This window comes from Setaria italica, chromosome VIII (assembly GCF_000263155.2).
Source record: "Setaria italica strain Yugu1 chromosome VIII, Setaria_italica_v2.0, whole genome shotgun sequence".
Taxonomy (NCBI): Eukaryota; Viridiplantae; Streptophyta; class Magnoliopsida; order Poales; family Poaceae; genus Setaria; species Setaria italica.
The window spans coordinates 27,617,460-27,635,516 of NC_028457.1; the positions used below are offsets into that span (position 1 = coordinate 27,617,460).

The following is an 18,057-nucleotide window of genomic DNA, read 5'->3' on the forward strand; positions in this document are numbered from 1 at the left end:
GGTAGGTGGTCGGGCTGGGGGTGGCCGGCGCACGGCGCGGACGGGGGCGAAATGTGGCGGAGCACGACCGGCACAGGGGTCGGCCGACCGGGGCGGAGTGGCGACCGGCGTCGGGGAGCCCGGAATCCTACAAAGCGCAGTGCGCCGTGGTGCTGGGGGAGCTCCGGTTGCGGCCGGACGTCAAGGATATCGAGGAGGAGCTAGGGCCGGTTGGCCAGGACGGCGGGCAGTGCAGACGTCGAGGAGGAGCGTGGAGTGTGGCGTGGTAGAGTGCGCCACCATGCCGGGGAGCACCGGGTGCGACCGGATGTTGAGGAAGTCGAGGAGGATTCGGGGTGGCGAACGGCACGGACGTTGAGGAGGAGCGCTCCGTGCGGCGGGGCGTAGTGCGTCGTGATGCTATGGAGCGGCTGGCGCGGCCAGACGTCGAGAAGGAGCTAGGCGGCGGGTGATGGTGGACGACGACGGTGGGGGTGGCGGAGTGGCGGTGGCATCGGGAGAGGAACGAGTGCGTGGCCAAGTGTTGGAGAAGAAGAGAAGTTAGGCCAGATTAGTACCGGGCGGAGGTCTTGCCCGGTACAAAATGGCTTTTAGTACCGGGCAAAGCTGCTGCCCGGTACTAAATTATATCATTTAGTACTGGGCAAGGTCACTGCCCGGTACTAATTTGGTCAAAAAGGCGTGAGGCGAAATTGGGGAAATTTAGTACCGGGTAAAGCCTCCGCCCACTACTAATTTTCCCCTAGCGTTTCGTTTCCCACCAGCACTCTATTTTTTTCTTATTTCTAAAATTATTGTTATATTAGTTTTATGCTTAATAAATGGAGTAAACTTAGGAAAAAATAATTGAAAAACATTTCATACCTTACTATTTATTATCTCTACACCATACAACAATTTATTTATATAGTAAAATTAGAATTTTTTAATTACTAATAGGATATGAAATGTTTCCATACTACTGGTAATCCATAAAAAAGGAAACAAAAACTACTATTTTGAAAATGCAAAAATATTAAGAAATATTAGCTATAATAATTTTGACAATTATGCCATCAATATAATGTACATGTATAATTGTCTCTAATTTAATGTTTCCAGACTTTTGATTTGCAAAAATAGTATTATTAATCGAGAGAAATACCACATAATTATTCAAATTGTACAAAATACATTACATAGTTCATCACATGATCACATAATACTACATAATATTAAAGTTCTAAAGCTACTCAACATTATTCAATGGAACATTGATAATCTTTTTCTTAACGAATGTTCCTTGGTCACGATCGCGGCATAAGAAGCGTCTTCTTTGGATAATAAGATGCTGGGGTCAACCTAGAAGAATGGAGGAAGGTCATCAAACTGATCAAAATATTCTAACTTGTCTAAAATGTCCTCAACTCCAACGATTTTTCTTTTCCCTGGCAGAACTATGTGGCATTTTCACTCATCTTCTAACTTTTTATCGGCCTTCGTCTTGGGTTTTCTTCACATGCCCTTCACATAGAAAACCTAACTCATATCCTTGGCTAGGACGAATGGTTCGTCTCTATATCCAATCTTGTTGAGATTCACTATTGTCATCCTATAACGGTGTTTTGTTACACCTCCTCCAGCAACCCATTGGCAGCGAAACAGAGGGACCTTCAAAGGTCCATAATCAAGTTTCCAAATCTCCCTTTATGACACCATAGTAACTGTCCTTATTCCCATTATTGTCTATTGTAACTATACGGACACCATTATTTTGATTGGTACCCTTTTGATCTTGGGCTCTCGTATAAAATGTATACCCATTTATCTCGTACCCTTGGTATTGCAATATCGAGACAGATGGTCCCCTAGCCAACCATTGAAGTTGTTCATCAATCATATCGTTACCCATGAGGTGTCATCGGATCCATGTTGCCAAAGTATCTATGTGATGCCGTGTAATCCCTGCCTCAGACTTCCCCAGATTTTCGGACCGTACAATATCCTCGTGGTCCTCCATATATGGAGCCACCAAGGATGAATTCTACAGCACTGTGAAGTTTTCTTTGTCGATTTCAGTCTCACATATGTTCATATTAGCTTTCTTTCCGAGTGTTCCCTTTCCCTTCACATGGCCTTCATGTCATGACACGGGGACCCTTATCCGACTAAGTCCATCAATAAAGTCAATAAAAAATTCACTGACCTCCTCTGTTCCATATCCTTTGGCGATGCTTCTTTCTGGACGGGCACGATTGCGAACATACTTCTTTAGGACAACACGAACCTCTCGAAAGGCCACATATTGTGTAGGTATACTGGACCCAGAATGATTATCTCTTTACAAGGTGAAACAAGAGATGAGTCATAATATTAAAGAAGGAAGGTGGAAAGATCATCTCAACGCTGACAAGACATTGGACCACGTCATTCTGTAGCTTTATTAGATTGTTTGGATCGATTGCTTTCAGCGAAATTTCATTAAGGAATGCACATAGCTTTACGATTGCCAATCTCAGATTTTCTGGTAGAATACCCCTTAGTGCAACTGGAAGCAACTGTGCCATCAGGACGTGGTAGTCATGTGACTTTAGATTGGTGAATTTCTTCTCTTTCACATTTATTATTCCCTATATATTAGAGGAGTACGTAGACGGGACCTTCATACTATTCAAGCAAACAAACATGCTTTCTTTCTCCTCTTTGCTGAGAGTGTAGCTGGCAAGACATAAGTAGTGTTGTCCGTTCTCTCTCTTTTCCAGACATAGGTCCTCTCATTATTCCATACATATCAAGTCTTGACTTGCTTCCGATGTATCCTTTGGTGCCCCATAAACATCAAGGAAGCCTAGCAGGTTCACGCAAAGATTCTTCATCAGGTGCATCACGTCAATTACGTTGCAGACCTCTAGGACTTCCCAATAAGGTAGCTCCTAGAATATAGACTTCTTCTTCCACATAGCAGCACATCTGTTATCGTCGTTCAGAACAAGTTGGCTACTAGAACCCTTACCAAAGACTACCTTCACATCCTTTATCATAGAAAATACACGCTTTCTGTTACAGTGCTAAGGCTTAGCATGAGTGTAGACGTCCTCTTTAAAATGCTTTCCTTTCTTTCTTAAAGGGTGATTCGCAGGAAGAAATTGACGATGGCCCATATACATCACCTTCCGACAGTGTTTCAAATACATGCTATCAGTTTCATCTAAACAGTGGGTGCACGCCCGATATCCCTTGTTTATCTGTCCCGATAGGTTACTAAGTGCAGGCCAATCATTGATGGTAACAAAAATCAATGCTCTGAGAATGAAAGTCTCTTGTTTGACCTCATCCCACACAGGTACACCTTCTTTCTTCCAGAGCAGTAAAACTTCATCAACCAACGGTCTTAGGTACATGTCAATGTCGTTGCCAGGTTTTTTATGGTCTTGGATAAGGACTAGCATCATGATGAACTTCTGGTTCATGCACAACCAAGAAGGAAGGTTGAAGATACATAGGGTCACAAGCTATGTACTATGAGCACTACCAAACTCACAAAACGAGTTAATTCCATCAGTGTTTACACCAAACCTTATGTTCCTTGCGTCTGGAAATTCTCTGTCAATGTTTCTCCACTGCAAACCATCTGCGGGGTGTCTTAGCTTCTCATCTTGCTTACGTTCTTCTTTGTGCCATCGCATCAACTTAGTGTGCGCCTTATTTCTGAACAAGCGTTTCAAACGTGGTATTACTGGAAATATCACATCACCTTTGTTGAAACTCTCTTCTTGACAGGCTGCCCCTCAACATCACCAAGGTCATCTCACCTAATCTTATACCGCAATAAAGGATACAATCATTAGGACATGCGTCTATCTTCTGTACATCCAATCCTAGAGGGCAAATAACTTTTTTGCTTCACATGTGGTTGAGGGTACTTCATTACACTCGGGAAGTATGTTCTTTACAATTCTCAATTGCTCCCCAAATCCCTTATCGGTCACACCATTTGCTGCCTTCCACTGCATCAATTTCAATGTGCTACCCAACTTTTTGTGGCCCTGTTTGCAATCGGGGTACAACAACTTTTTGTGATCCTCCAACATCTCCTCAAAATTATTTTGTCTCTTTCGTATTTTCGGAGTCTTTCTTTGCATCTAGCAACATCTGACCTAGTTCATCAGCTGGTTCATCTTTTGCAACATCTTTTTCAGCCTCACCCATTTCAAAATCTGCAAAGGCACCAGCTTCAGCCCAGTCAGCTGGAATGTTGTTATCATCATCTTCTTCTTCACCGTCTTCCATTACAACTCCTCTTTCTCCGTGCTTGGTCCAAAGAATATAGCTATCCATGTAACCCTAACGAAATATGTTGCCATGTAGAGTTTTTCTATTAGAGTAATCCTTGTTATTTTTGCACATTCTGCATGGACATCACATGAAACCCTTCGACGACATGTTGGCCTCTTTGAGAAAACTCTTTAGGCCATTAATGAACGGCATGGAGCACTGGTCATCGTACATCCATTGCCGGTCCATCTGTAAAAAGTTTTTAATTTACTTCTCCATTTTTAAAGCAACAAATGTAAAAAAACTTTCTAAAAAATATTGCTGACCTTTTATATATGGACCACTTTCAATGAGCAAATTAAATCCCTACAAATTTTGTGGGGAATTTCGGCAGCAACTCCCTTTGTCCCGAATCGTCGTTAGCTTGAGCTCAACTATGTTATTTATGTAAAGCAACAAAATTAGTTGATTATTTTTGTTTCAACATTATACTTATGTTATTTATATAAATCAACAAAAGTAATTAACACAACACATATTTGTCACCAATACGAATTTCTCAATATCGAACAGACTTTCAAAAGTAAAAAATTCTACATTCTGATGCATGTATAAATTGGAAAACTCTCCATTCATCCTCACTCTAAAAAAGTACAAATTTCTCTAGCTACAAAGTATAAAACATAGAATACTAATTGTGAGAGGAGGGAGGATGAAGTTTCTAACCTTTAGAACAGTTGGAAGAGTGAAATCCCCCAAATCGTGGTGAAAATGGGCAGCACCTCCCCTAAGTTGCCATGGGAGTGAAGAAGCCCGAGCTCTCAATCAAATGGTTGAGCTCGAGCTCAGCAAGGAAGAAGAAGCTTATTTTATAGTATGTACGTTAGTACCGGTTGGTGGCTCTAGCCAGTACTAAATTGTGATATTTAGTACCGGCTAACGCTAACCGCCAGTAGCACGTGCGTGAATACCATTTAGTACCGATTGAAGCTACCAGCCGGTACTAAATGGCTTCCAGGGGAATCTAGCCGTTGGCGACCAAGTCCCCATGCCACAATTTAGTATCGGCTGAGGCTTCAAACCGGTACTACAGGGGCTTCGGTGGAATTGTGTGTGACGACCGGTACTAACGCCGCATGTTAGTACCGGACAAAAAGGCGTCCGGTACTTGACGCGTGGGATGAATGCTCAGTTTTCTAGTAGTGATGGGCGACTGAGATGGTACAAGAATGTTGCCGCCAAGAGCCTAAGGATTCAGCTTTCACAAAGCAGCCTGATGCTATGGTTTGTTTCAAGCTTTGTTTGTTCCTTTCTTCGCGCGAGCTGAGCGTATGTAGTCGCCCCTAATCATGTCTCTCTAGTCTCTGGACTTGCTGGCAAACGAAAGGCACACGTACATGATCGTGTTTAAACACGTATGCTATGGGAAATCTGTCAAGAAACGGAAAATTAGTATGTCTAGTCTCTTTTTAAGATGAGACAGTATAATGTTTGGCATCTGGACCTACTATATAGATGATATACAACTATTAAACTCCGCAAACATGTAAATAGGTGTGCACACTCAAGATTTATAGGTCTAGCACTGCGTTAGAATTGATTTGTGGTGGTACAGAAAACTTAGCGTGCCAGCGGGTGGAATTGGCACCCGCCTCGCACCTACCAGCACAAATAGGAATTTGTGCTGGCAGGAGATCAGGTAACCTGTTTTGGCCGCGCAGTACAAATGTTTCGTGGTGTAGTGTAGTCTAGCTAGCCTAAAAAAAAATCAGTCGTATTTCTCTCCATATTTCTTTGCAGGGTTCTGAGGTTTTGGGATCAACTTAGTCGGTCTATACATTAGTAGTAGCAGTAGTAACAAGCTGAAGTTGGATATGTACCATCGTCCCTCTACGATAAAAAGGTTTTGACCGAAGAAGAACATCTTCTTTTTTACGGTCTCTCTCTCAGGTGCTCTTGCTTCCCCACCACTAGTCTCAAGTTCTCAACGTACTAGTGCCCAAAAGAGCTGACGGCTGGTGCGCAGAAGAATCATGTATCTCAGGCGGCGATAGGATTATTGACCGGTGGAAGAACAAGCAAAGTTGAAGCGCGATCGACTGCGCTGGAAAAAAAAAAAAGGGGTAGAGCTTGGCGTGTCCCGACGAACTCAGGCCTAGAACGCGCAAAGGCGAATGTCATGGCACCGCCAGATGACGCGCCGGCCGGAAACGCTGCTACCTGCAAGGTGCGAACCCGACCGGCACGGCGGCATGGCTCACGTCCGGCGACTGTTCTGTTATGTGGTGGCCGCCACTAGCTTCTTGCATTGACCTCTCACAGCCCGTCCGTCCATGCATGCAGCAGCAGCAGGAGATAATGGACTGGGTCGGCTGGCAGTGCGATGAAGAAGAGATCACCAGCTGGGGTTTGACTCGAAATCCGTTTTGGTCACCCACAACACATGCTCGCGTTGATTGCGTGTGCACGCAGCAATCTGCTGGGGTTGGTGAAGGAAAAACGAGAGAAATACCGAATACGAGTCAAGTCCAAAGTTGACCAAACCGGTTTACTAGGAAATGTAGTATCTACAGTAGGATCTCAATTCACATGTGCAATATACTATTAATGTATATACATATTTTATATACAGATGGATAGAAGGTCTAGTCTACTGCTGTAGGAATAGGAATGGAGGGGAGTTGACCAGGAATGCTGACCTAGTGGTGCTCCTATGATCCTCCTATATCAATACAAGTGCTTTCTTTATTTCTTGTCGCTTTGACTTTTCTTCAAGGCCTACTAGTACACCGACTTTTTCCTGCAGACTATACAGTGCTACTCCTGCTATGCATGCGACTGAAATGGGTGGCTTTATTAAAGGAAGGAGGAGATGGGCAGCTGTTGGGCCTGAATTGTCAAAGGCCCAGCTGGCCAGGCCGTTCAGCCACCCACAATAACGCAGCTTTCGTCAGACAGATCAGTGCAGACTAGATTGGGCCGAGGCCATGCTTATCTAAATTAGGGTCACCACGGATGTTTGTTCGAATGATAATTAGAAGAACTAAATATGAGCTAATTATAAAACTAATTGCACAGACGGAGTCTAATTCACGAGATGAATCTATTAAGGCTAATTAATTCATCATTAGCAAATGGTTACTGTAGCACCACATTGTCAAATCATGGACTAATTAAGCTTAATAGATTCGTCTCGCGAATTAGACTCCACCTGTACAATTAGTTTTATAATTATATAATATTTAATACTCCTAATTAGCATCAAACATCCGATATGACGGGTGCTAAAGTTTAGCAGGACATCCAAACAAACAGCCTAGGACGTCCGACGACCTAGGACTATCCAGGTACGTCCGACGACATACTGACAAAGATCGAGTGCCATACGGAGGCATATTCTACTGTAGTACTGTACGTATGTCTGAGAAATGTTGCCGTCACATTTTTCAGAAAGAAAAATAAAATTGTCGCCGTCAGAGAGAGAAGAAGGCCATCCAAAGACTTCTACTTTCGCATGCGTGCAGCCCCTCCGAATGTCGCTCCGAGTTCCTTGCACGATACGAGTTCGTCGTTCACTTTGCCGGCCTCGCGCCGTCCATGCAGAATCATCTCCAGACTCCAGCGCGCGGTTGGTGAAACTCCACTACTTTGTTCATTCCTTGTCTAGGCTATAGCACGGATCATAACGGCGCTAGATCTTCTCCAACGCGTCTTCCCCGGATTCGACGACTTTGTTCTTCCATGACGTGAATAACCCGCCTCCAGCCCGGTTCAGGCGGCAAAGAATATAATGGCGCTTCGCCGGAAAGGCGGAGGGGGCGTACCTCGTTGCGGCGGCCGGAATCCTAAGACGGCGACGCGGCTCCCTTCACCGGTTTGGTCGCCGCCGTACGTACTTGGTGTTTTGTTGGTCCATGTGGAGAGGTGACGGCTCCATGTCCATGCACACGCAGCAAACTGTGTGTTGACCAAACAAACCGGTGACCCTGCCTGACCGTTGCTTGAAGAGATTTTTGGCTCGATTCAGGTTGGTGATGTTCCTAACTAATCACCTTGGACGAACAAAGTAGCAAACCTAGGGTGGTCATTGAATGATTGAATCACTGAATGATCAACCAAAGTCATTGGGCGGGATTCAAATCATTGATATTGCAATATATAAACACTAGTACAGTCTCCTGTTGGTCATATAGATCACTAGTACTTCAGAAGCCACTAAGCAACTCATTTTCCCATACTTTGGTGGGACACAGAGCAAAAGGTTGGACTTTTAGGTCTAATAAAAAGAAGGAAAGAAAAGAAAATAAAAGCTGGACTTTTATGTGCAGACTAAAGTTCCCATGCTTACACGGAATGTGTTGGAGTTTGACAAGGGGTGAGACAGGGAAATAAGGTTGGTGATGATTTCATCTTTTTTTTTGTTTAGTTTTGAGAGTGTATTTCATCTATAATCCCTTTGGGACCTATGTGTTACTTTTTTTTTTGCGAGGAGACCTTATGTGTTACTTAAAATGAAAGTTTTAGAAGTAAGGAAGCATTAGGATTGGATCTACGTATGTAGTACCTCGAATCCAATGAAATGAAAGTACAGACTATTTGTTTGGAGCGGAGGGGGGAAAAGAACACATGCATTTAGAGAGAGAGAGAGAGAGAGATAGAGAGTTGAATTTTTCCAAGAGGTTGAACATCATGTTAGAAAATTTCCAAGATTCCTATGGATCTAACGGTTCCATAGGAATTTCAGAGGTTCATTCAATCTTTGGTTCCAAATCTTTTTTTTAAGAAATCATCAGTGTGTTGGGGCGGCCCAACGTTTTGGAACGGGCCCGGATCTGTCGCTCGGAGCCCAAATTTGGCCCACAGCCTGTATGCTCTGTTGGAAGTACATGCAACTTCTCGGATGGATGGCGGCAACATGCAAAGCACCCAACGTCACATTACGTCCTCTGCAGCTCTGCTATGCCCATCACCATCAGCAGCCGTCCGGTTCGTGTCGGAGCGGACTTGCAGATGGGAGAACGCCTCCAGATGGCGATGGCGATGGCGATGGCCTGGCCTCTTGTGCCGCGCCGACTGGTCTTTTCTTCCGCCGAACTCGAATCCTCTGGGACTCGCACCGTCACATTACGGCCGGTGCTCAGGTCGTTCGATGTATCGCGACACCCAATCGATCGATGGGATGACAGGCGAGGAGGCATTCATCAGGTCATCATGGGATCGATCGATGATCCGTTCATCTGATCTCCTAGCACAATAATGCTTCGTGCGCCCGGCCGGCCTGCTGGCAGCTGCGCTGGCCGCCGTGCACGGGCATGGGCGCAGGCCGCGGGCGTAGATGATGGAGGCCGGGGATGGGTGCGGCGGAGCCACGCATCAGGCCTGTCCAACGCATGCAGTGGGGTGGTGTTCACTACTGGGCCTTCTGGTGTCTCTGGTTTGTGAATGTCCTCTTGGATTTTTGGGCGTATTTTTCGATTAGGGGAATAATTACTTTGACAAATGATACTAATTTTAATACTATTAATGATGTGCACCATTTAAACTATTAAAAATCTACCTATACGGAAAATGACTAATGATCAATACTATTAATGATGTATCCACTATGCATATGGCTAAGGAGTGATGATATTAACTTTAGTAGTATCACTAGTGTTACATAAAGATTGTGCTATACTGATTTTAATGCGGATATTGTTTAATTTAAACATTTAAATTATTTTTTATTTTTTACAAAAAATAATTTGTATATTCAATTTCTTAGTATATATGTATTGAAATATTTATTTATACTATATTTATTTAATCATATATATTTACCTATTGAAATTTTATTGATAGATATTATTTTCAATGAGCTGTATTTTGTGTAAATGTGTTACATACTTATAATTTACTCACCTATTGTATAATGATGTTGTTACACTAGAACCATTGATAACACAAACGGAGTATTGTGTTCTCCTCTTCTGAAGCCCAATTATGATTTTACCCTCATTTTGTCCACTTTGTGATTTTTCTCCTACTTTTTCAAAATGAACACTCCATTTACCCATATTCTTAACTCAGTTAACTGCATCAGGAATGAACAAATTAAAAAAATATGAAAACCCTTCATAATATGGTGAAAAGACAACAATACCCCTTATCCCTTTCTACCCTATCCTACCCGAATCTAACGCGTCTCTTTCTCTCGATCTCTCTCCCAGCATCTTTCAGTCCTCTAGCTCTAGCGGTTGCAACTCTAGCAAGGGCGACAGGATTCCTGTGACTGGTGGGCGCCGAGTGGCCAGGGCCCAGGGCGGTGAGATTCCGGTGGCTGGCGGACGGCCAGGATGCACGGGTGGACGGGAGGCGTGGGAGGCCAGGGTCCTGGGCGCACGTCCAATCGGGGGATTGGCGCAGCGCGAGGCAGGCCAGGGCACGAGCGCGCAGCCCGTCTAGTGGTGGCTCGGCGTCATGGCGGTATCGTAGCTTCTCAGGTGCCGGTAGCTCCGTAATCCCTCTGAGGTGTGGATGTGCTCCGGCGACACGGTTCTTCGTGAATGTGCTTGTGGGAGAGGCAAACACCGGCTGGCTAACGGTAATTTCAAGCTCTTAATAGCAAGTAGGCATAATATATGCAAGCATTAGCGATTCTGTTGGATTGGACCTCATATTTATTTTGTTGTGGAAGTATAGGCCTCAAAGTCCATTTTTCAAGTTGCTTTTGTCGGATGAATTAGTTTCAGTTTTTAGGTACAAAGATGCAAGCATTATCTTCCCTTTCAAACAGTCCTGAAATGTCCCTTTCCATTTAACCTTTCAAACAGTCCTGAAATGTCCCTTTCCATTTAAGTTGGTTTTGTAGGATTGAATTAATTTCAGTTTTGAGGGTGTTTCAGTCTAAAAATATTGTCTAAATATTTGATCGCAAACAAATCACGACGTTCTAGAGAAGCAAGGGGCATATTCGCAAGGGCAAACTCATCTTACTTCAGCTCATTTGACGCCGTTATGTATTGCTAATGGAGTAGGGGTAAACTCTTTCTTCAAATTCAAAAGGTAGGAGTAAAATCAAAAAGTGGATAAAAATGAGAGTAAAATTATAATTGGAGTTCAAAATAAGGGTAAGAAGGCAATAAGCCCTAACACATATTTACCTTTGTTGTCTTCCAAATTGAGTAGACAAATCTTAGTTGGATTTTGAACTCGTGCACGTTTTGTCGTGGTTATTCGAATCCGATTCCAATCCAAATCCAAGTCCATCCATCCGTAGGCCCTGGGGATGAATGAAATCTTCCTTGCCTTCACTTAATATCCAACGGTCGGCACTCGCAACAGGTACGCACGAGCGCGGGGGAGTCAGGTTACGCTCTTTTATTTGATCTCCAACGAGTTCTGAGCACGTGTAGTTACCCTGTTTGGAGTTTGGGCACCGTCGTCTCGACCCACCCCGGTGGCTACAAAAATTCTGTCCGGTCAGCCACGCGCGGGCACACAGGCAGGCGCGGCGGATCGGGTAGCGAACATGGCTGGTACCGGCCGGCCCGGCCGCCGACAGCATGTGCAGTGCCGCAGGGGTCGCCGTCGTCACGTATCGGCTCTGGGCCACACCACCCGACGGGACGTCGGCCTCCCTCCCAAAGTCCCAACCCACCCAACCCTCGCATGTTCTGGGGCCAGCCGAGAGGCCGCGAGGGACCATGCCCCATGCGCGGATGCAGGCCTGCGAGTCTGCACCGCGCAGGCATGCTTGCTCTGCTCCCGCCCCGGCCCTGCCGCTTCACCTTCACCGGCATGCGTGCCGGCCGGCGCACAGGGACTGCCCCTACCCATCTTTACCGTTTTCCCTCTGTTCTACGAAAGAATGCAACTCTCGCTTTCCAAGAAACCAATCAATATTAAATTTAATCAAATTTATACAAAATATTACTAACATTTACAATACAAAATAAATATCAATAAATTAATTATGTAATATATATTTTAACACTAAATCTATTTAGAGGCGTGAATGTTAATATTTTTTTTATAAATTTAATTAAACTTGAAATTATTTGACTTCTTGATAAACAAGAGTTGCATTTAAGGAGTACACCCGACGTGGCAGGTTCACATTGCACGCGCGCGGCGCACCAGTAGCCTTTTGAACCCAGCAGGAGGGCCAGTGCACTGGCACAACGTGGCAGGGCACCACAGGTCGGTACACAATGAACTGCATGTGCAACTTTTCCAAAAAAATCTGCATGCATGTGCGGATTTCTTAAAGCCGGGAAGGGTAAGGCCGGCGTGTGCGTTGGCCGCAACTACGTGGCACATATGCGACAGATAACTATATGTTCCATATGCGTAGGTTTCATCTATCCGCAACAGGTCCACAGGTAAAATGTATAGGTCCTATCTATCCGCAACAGGTTCATAGGTGAAATGTATAGGTCCCATCTATCCGCAACAGGTCCACAGGTTTCACCTATCAGAGCCTTCTTCTTCCTTCGTCCAGCTCCTTCCTTTTCCTCCGTCCGTGCGCCCCCCCCCCCCCTGAAGATGAGGTCCCGGTGGAGCCGGGTTAGAGCGGTGGAGGGTGGTGGCAGCGGATGCGGCGGCGGGAGCCATCGAAGCCGAAGGAGGAAGGCGGCGCGGGGGCAAGAAGAGGAGAGGGGTTAGGGTTCGGGATGGACTTCGGGGTTCGGGTTGTCAGGGTTGGGGTCTCCTATGACCTCCGGCTGTTGAGGAAGGATCTTGGGCGGCAGCGACGAGTTGTGGGTGGGGCGGCGGGAGCTGCTGGCCGCGGGTGGCGGAGGATAGTCGGTGGCGGTGGAGGAGGGAAGCGGCGGCGTGAGGATGACCGGAGGAGGAAGACGATTGGGGTGAATGGAGCGACTGGAAGAGACCGTTTTGGTGGATCGAAGGCGGTGATGAGTCATGTGCTTGTTATGTGCTTGTTGAAGGCAGCTGCGCGCGTCGCCCGACATCCTCTCCACTCGTTGCCGGCGACGTCGTGGGACACCTCACCGGCCGTGTGTGCCGTAGGAAGATTTTCCTATGGCGCACCCGGCCCGTGCCATAACAACACGGGACCCCAAGCTAAAGACACCTAGTAACTGATACCCGGATACGCGTGTCACTTCTACAGGGGTAGGGACGTCGGGTATATACCGGTCTACCGAAGATACGCCCGCCCGGCCGTTTGATTCGGCGCAGGGGGAGGCACATGCCGCTTGCGGCCGGGATCCCGCGATCCCCGTCGTGGCAGTGGCTCCATGCCAAACCTACCCAACATGGCCGGGAACGCCCGCCTGCGCGGGCAGGCCAGGGCCAGCGGCAGCGAGGAGTGGCGAGTCGAGTCGGCGAGGCGCCGCGGCCGGCTCGTGTCCGTGTCGGTAGCACGACCCACCGGAGAGGCGAGACAGCCAGAGCCAGCCGCATGGCGCCGGGCTCGGAGATTCGGGCCTCCGGAAAGGGACCGGACGGACCCTGAATCTGATGGCGATGGGCACTGTACCCTGCACGCCCATGTGACCGCCATTGACGCCTGCCTGCTGACACCCACTTGATAGCTAGCTACCTCATGGCCGCACAGGCCACATCGCACTGTGCTCGATCGCCTCTCCGTGTTGGCCTGGCCAGCGCAGCCCTAATCACCATGATAAACTGGGTCTCCAGATCGATCCCCACCGTTAGATGCATCGCATCTTGCAAGTTGTGCGTGATCCGTCACTGTCAGTCACTGATTGATCGCCCAATCAGTGATCGACAGTCCTGGCTCTGTACTTGATTTCGCCTCCCGCTGGGCCAACCTGACCCGCGCGAGGGCGAGACAAGATCGCGCATCATCCCCGAGCTCGTCGGCGGGTGTCCATGTGACGCTCGACAGTGCACCGCGGCTAGCTTAATTAGCTGTGGGATCATATCGATCGATCACTCGATCGCCAGCTATACAACTCCATCAGCAGCGAGTTAATCGCCCATTAAGCTGCCACCTAGTAATCCCTATCCCCAGCCACTTTAACCAGCCACACTAGCTGTACAAGCAGGGGTCCGACCTCCTCGTCCTCGAGCCGGCCAGCTCTCGCCCTATAAATATACTCGCACACTCCTCAGTCTCGGCAGCATCCAGCAGCCACCCTCAGTCCACCACCCCCCACTGCCGAGAGATACAGAGTAGCAGGAGATCATGGCGACGGCGCGGTGGCTTCTCGCTGCCGCGGCGGCGGCGCTGATGCTTGCGAACTGCGCGTGGGCGGCGGCGCCGCGGAAGCCGGTGGACGTGCCGTTCCAGAAGAACTACGTGCCGACGTGGGCGGAGGACCACATCCACTACGTGGACGGCGGGCGGGAGGTGCAGCTGTACCTCGACCGCAGCACGGGGACGGGGTTCCAGACGCGGGGATCCTACCTCTTCGGCCACTTCAGCATGCACATGAAGCTCGTCGGCGGCGACTCCGCCGGCACCGTCACCGCCTTCTACGTACGTGTTCTCCTCCTGCCCCTGCTGCTCTGTTCCTCTTGCCAGCCTGCCTGCCGGGCCGGCATTACTGTTTTGCTTTGTTTCGCGATAATGCTAATGGAGACGACGCATGCACGCAACAGCTGTCATCGCAGAACTCGGAGCACGACGAGATCGACTTCGAGTTCCTGGGCAACCGGACGGGGCAGCCCTACATCCTGCAGACCAACGTGTTCACCGGCGGCAAGGGCGACCGCGAGCAGAGGATCTACCTCTGGTTCGACCCAACCAAGGACTACCACTCCTACTCCGTCCTCTGGAACCTCTACATGATCGCGTAAGCTAGCACCCACATATGTCACCCTGCACCAACATTCTCTCTGTTGTTTTCAAGTAAAACAGCAACATTCTGACTCTACCGCTCGTTCATTGCAACATTGTTAATCCGCTGGCTGCCAGTTGCAACGACGTAGATTAATTACCAGCGTATTAACTAAAAATCACCGCCGCAAAGAGCTGTAAAACTTTCCAGCTCACCCTGTGTCACTGAGGACGGTGGGTATAGGACCGTAGGATGGCAGCACCACAGTCCTGAAAAGATGCTCTGAATCCCTGCATCTTGAAACAAGGACAGGAAAGGTCGTAGCAAGATAGCGCGTGCCTCCATGTGCAGTCGCTGCTCACGGGCACGGCCTGTGTGCAGTGTGCACGCCTGTCTGCAACCCTGTGCACACCAGCACGAACACTGCTGCAATGGCCCCTGCCGTCCATCCCTCGTCGTATAGTCATGTTTAGTTCACTCCAAAATCCCAACTTTGGCACTATGCAAAAAGAAGATTCCCCATCACATCAAACTTGCGGTACATGCATGGAGTACTGAATGTAGACGAAATCAAAAACTAATTGCACAGTTTTGTTGTACTTTGCGAGACGAATCTTTTGAGCCTAATTAGTCAATATTTGGATAATAATTCACAAATACAAACGAAACGCTACAGTGTTGCTACAGTAATTTTGACACCCCAAAGTTGGGTAACTAAACAAGGCCTAACCCAACCTCACCGTACTCTGCAGGTTCTTCGTGGACGACGTGCCGATCCGCGTGTTCAAGAACAGCAGCGGCGACCTGGGCGTCCGGTACCCGTTCAGCCAGCCGATGAAGCTGTACTCGAGCCTGTGGAACGCCGACGACTGGGCGACGCGCGGGGGGAGGGAGAAGACGGACTGGTCCAACGCGCCCTTCGTCGCCTCCTACCGGGGCTTCCACGTCGACGGCTGCGAGGCCTCCGCCGAGGCCCGCTTCTGCGCCACCCAGGGCGCGCGGTGGTGGGACCAGCCGGAGTTCCGCGACCTCGACGGCGCCCAGTACCGCAAGCTCCGGGAGGTCCGCCAGCGTTACACCATCTACAACTACTGCACCGACCGCGACCGGAACGCCGCCATGCCGCCCGAGTGCGCCAAAGACCGCGACGTCTGAATCTGATCGTGCTAGCTGCTTGGTTTGGATTTAGCAGCCTGCTACTGTATTGTTTTGGTGTATTTTGTGTGTTGCGTACGTGTGGTTCATGGTTCATTTCTGAGAGCCATTTCTGAGCACGTACTCCTACCTATTGTGCTGTACACTGTATTGTAACGTCTCAGAGCAAGGTCACCAATTGATATTGGCATTGGTTTTGAAAAATCATCAGTCCTCCTTGTTCTTGCTCGAGGTCGAGGATTTGGTCGAGTATATTCGTCCATTGCTATTTTTTTTTCAGTTAACTGGACATCTCTTAAAAAAAGGCCAACAACAGCAAAAGCATCTTGGGCTAGCTGCTCCCCGTTCCAAATCTTGTTCGTATGCGCGTGCCGGCGTGCGCGGCGACGAAAGGAAAAGCTCACCCGGGTTCCAGGAACCCAAGGGGAGTCTGTACCAAGATTCTGGCAAGATCTCGTGCGCCGGCCGGCCGCGGATCCTCGCGGCGGCCGGTACACGCGTACGCCTCGTCGTCGTCGCCGTCCCCCTACGGCCGCCGATAAATGAGCCGGCTAGGTGGAGCCATGTTCGAATGTCTGTGGGCGGCGCCAACGGCCGCTGCTGCGTACGTTATCCTGTTGTTTAATCCCACACCAGGAAGGAAAGCCAGAAGCCCTATGCATGGTCATGTTCTGTACCCGTGAATCTGTGTGATCCTATCCTGGCGTTATCCTGATCACCGGCCGGGACAGGCTCGAATTCAATAGGAAGAGCTTGGACGGCACTGCAGCAGAGCGACTTTGGAGCTCTGACAGGCAAATGGATCCGTTGTTCCATGCAGACGAAGAGCCACGAGCTTCATTCGGCTGTGGCTCCACCTGACACGGTGTTAGAGCCTTAGAGGAGAGCTAAAATTTGTAGCTCCCGCCCCCCTCTTATCAAGTTGTTTTGCTATCTCGATTTTCATTTTAGCTCCTTACTACAGTATTCACTTAGTGAATAGTACAGCTACGGTGCGTGTGTCGGGTGGAACTGGAGTCACTCAAAGCTCCACCAAAGAGGGCTGCAAAAGGAAACCGTGTAGATCCCTTAGATGAACGTTAAACTTTTTTTTTTCTATTATACAAAGAAACTATGCCAGATTTCATTGACGAATTTAGCAAATTCAAATAAAGATATTTCTCTTAAATCAAACACAAGTCTAAAATAAAAAAAATTCCATGGTTTTCCGTAATCCTTGTTGAAAGGCATTTCGAATCATTAGCAAGCAAGCTAATAAGGCGAGTGTGAGCATCTTAATTCTTTCTCAAAACTATGGTGTGGTATCTCTTGTTAAACTGGAACAAATATGCGAGTATCTAGAAGGGTACTGTCGGGCCATGCTGACGAGTGCCGATCTGACCTTGATGTACGAGGGGCTTACCGGTGTTAGTGAACATTTGATCAAGGGTTATTGTGGTTTAACATTTTGTCCTATTTTAAATTGTTTTACCAGAAGTATATATACTCATGCTAGCTACCTTGTATGGTCTTCTACCGTGTGAGATTTTCAGAACTGCAGCGAGGCAGTGCCATGTTCTGACTCTCTACGCTCTACACCACTCGTCAATGCAATATGATGCTTTTTCCGCCTATTGTGCTTGCCCCAACTAAGGAGAAGCCGCTGGATCTGCTTGAGGTTGCAGAAGCCTGTCATACGAGGGAAGCACCGATGCAAACGAATCCGTAGCCCTGACCCACTCATTCAATCGCATCAACAATCCTCAGAAGAGGAGAAATTAAGAAGAGGATTAAGTTTTCATAAGGCTCCAACGGGGAACGTTAACAGAAAGGAGTTTTCAACTTGGAAGTCCATCGCAACATGAGAATCCGAGCAATTTCATCAAGATCAAAACGCTTTGGTGAGATTGCTTGGACA

General features: G+C 47.7%; 1 protein-coding gene across 1 annotated transcript; it reads left to right on the forward strand.

Annotated features, from left to right (window-relative positions):
• Positions 1-14,332: 14,332 nt before the first annotated feature.
• Positions 14,333-16,370, forward strand: LOC101766602 (probable xyloglucan endotransglucosylase/hydrolase). The gene is made up of 3 exons (XM_004979349.3): positions 14,333-14,704; positions 14,827-15,020; positions 15,758-16,370. The coding sequence occupies exons 1-3, from the start codon at positions 14,411-14,413 to the stop codon at positions 16,158-16,160; spliced, it is 891 nt and encodes a 296-aa protein (XP_004979406.1). The 5' UTR covers positions 14,333-14,410; the 3' UTR covers positions 16,161-16,370.
• Positions 16,371-18,057: the final 1,687 nt, after the last annotated feature.

Excerpts from the sequence above, each read along its gene's own strand:
- LOC101766602 (XM_004979349.3), top strand. The coding sequence starts at position 14,411 with ATGGCGACGGCGCGGTGGCTTCTCGCTGCCGCGGCGGCGGCGCTGATG. Across the intron at positions 14,705-14,826 it reads GCACCGTCACCGCCTTCTAC|CTGTCATCGCAGAACTCGGA; the intron begins GTACGTGTTCTC and ends TGCACGCAACAG. Across the intron at positions 15,021-15,757 it reads TGGAACCTCTACATGATCGC|GTTCTTCGTGGACGACGTGC; the intron begins GTAAGCTAGCAC and ends CGTACTCTGCAG.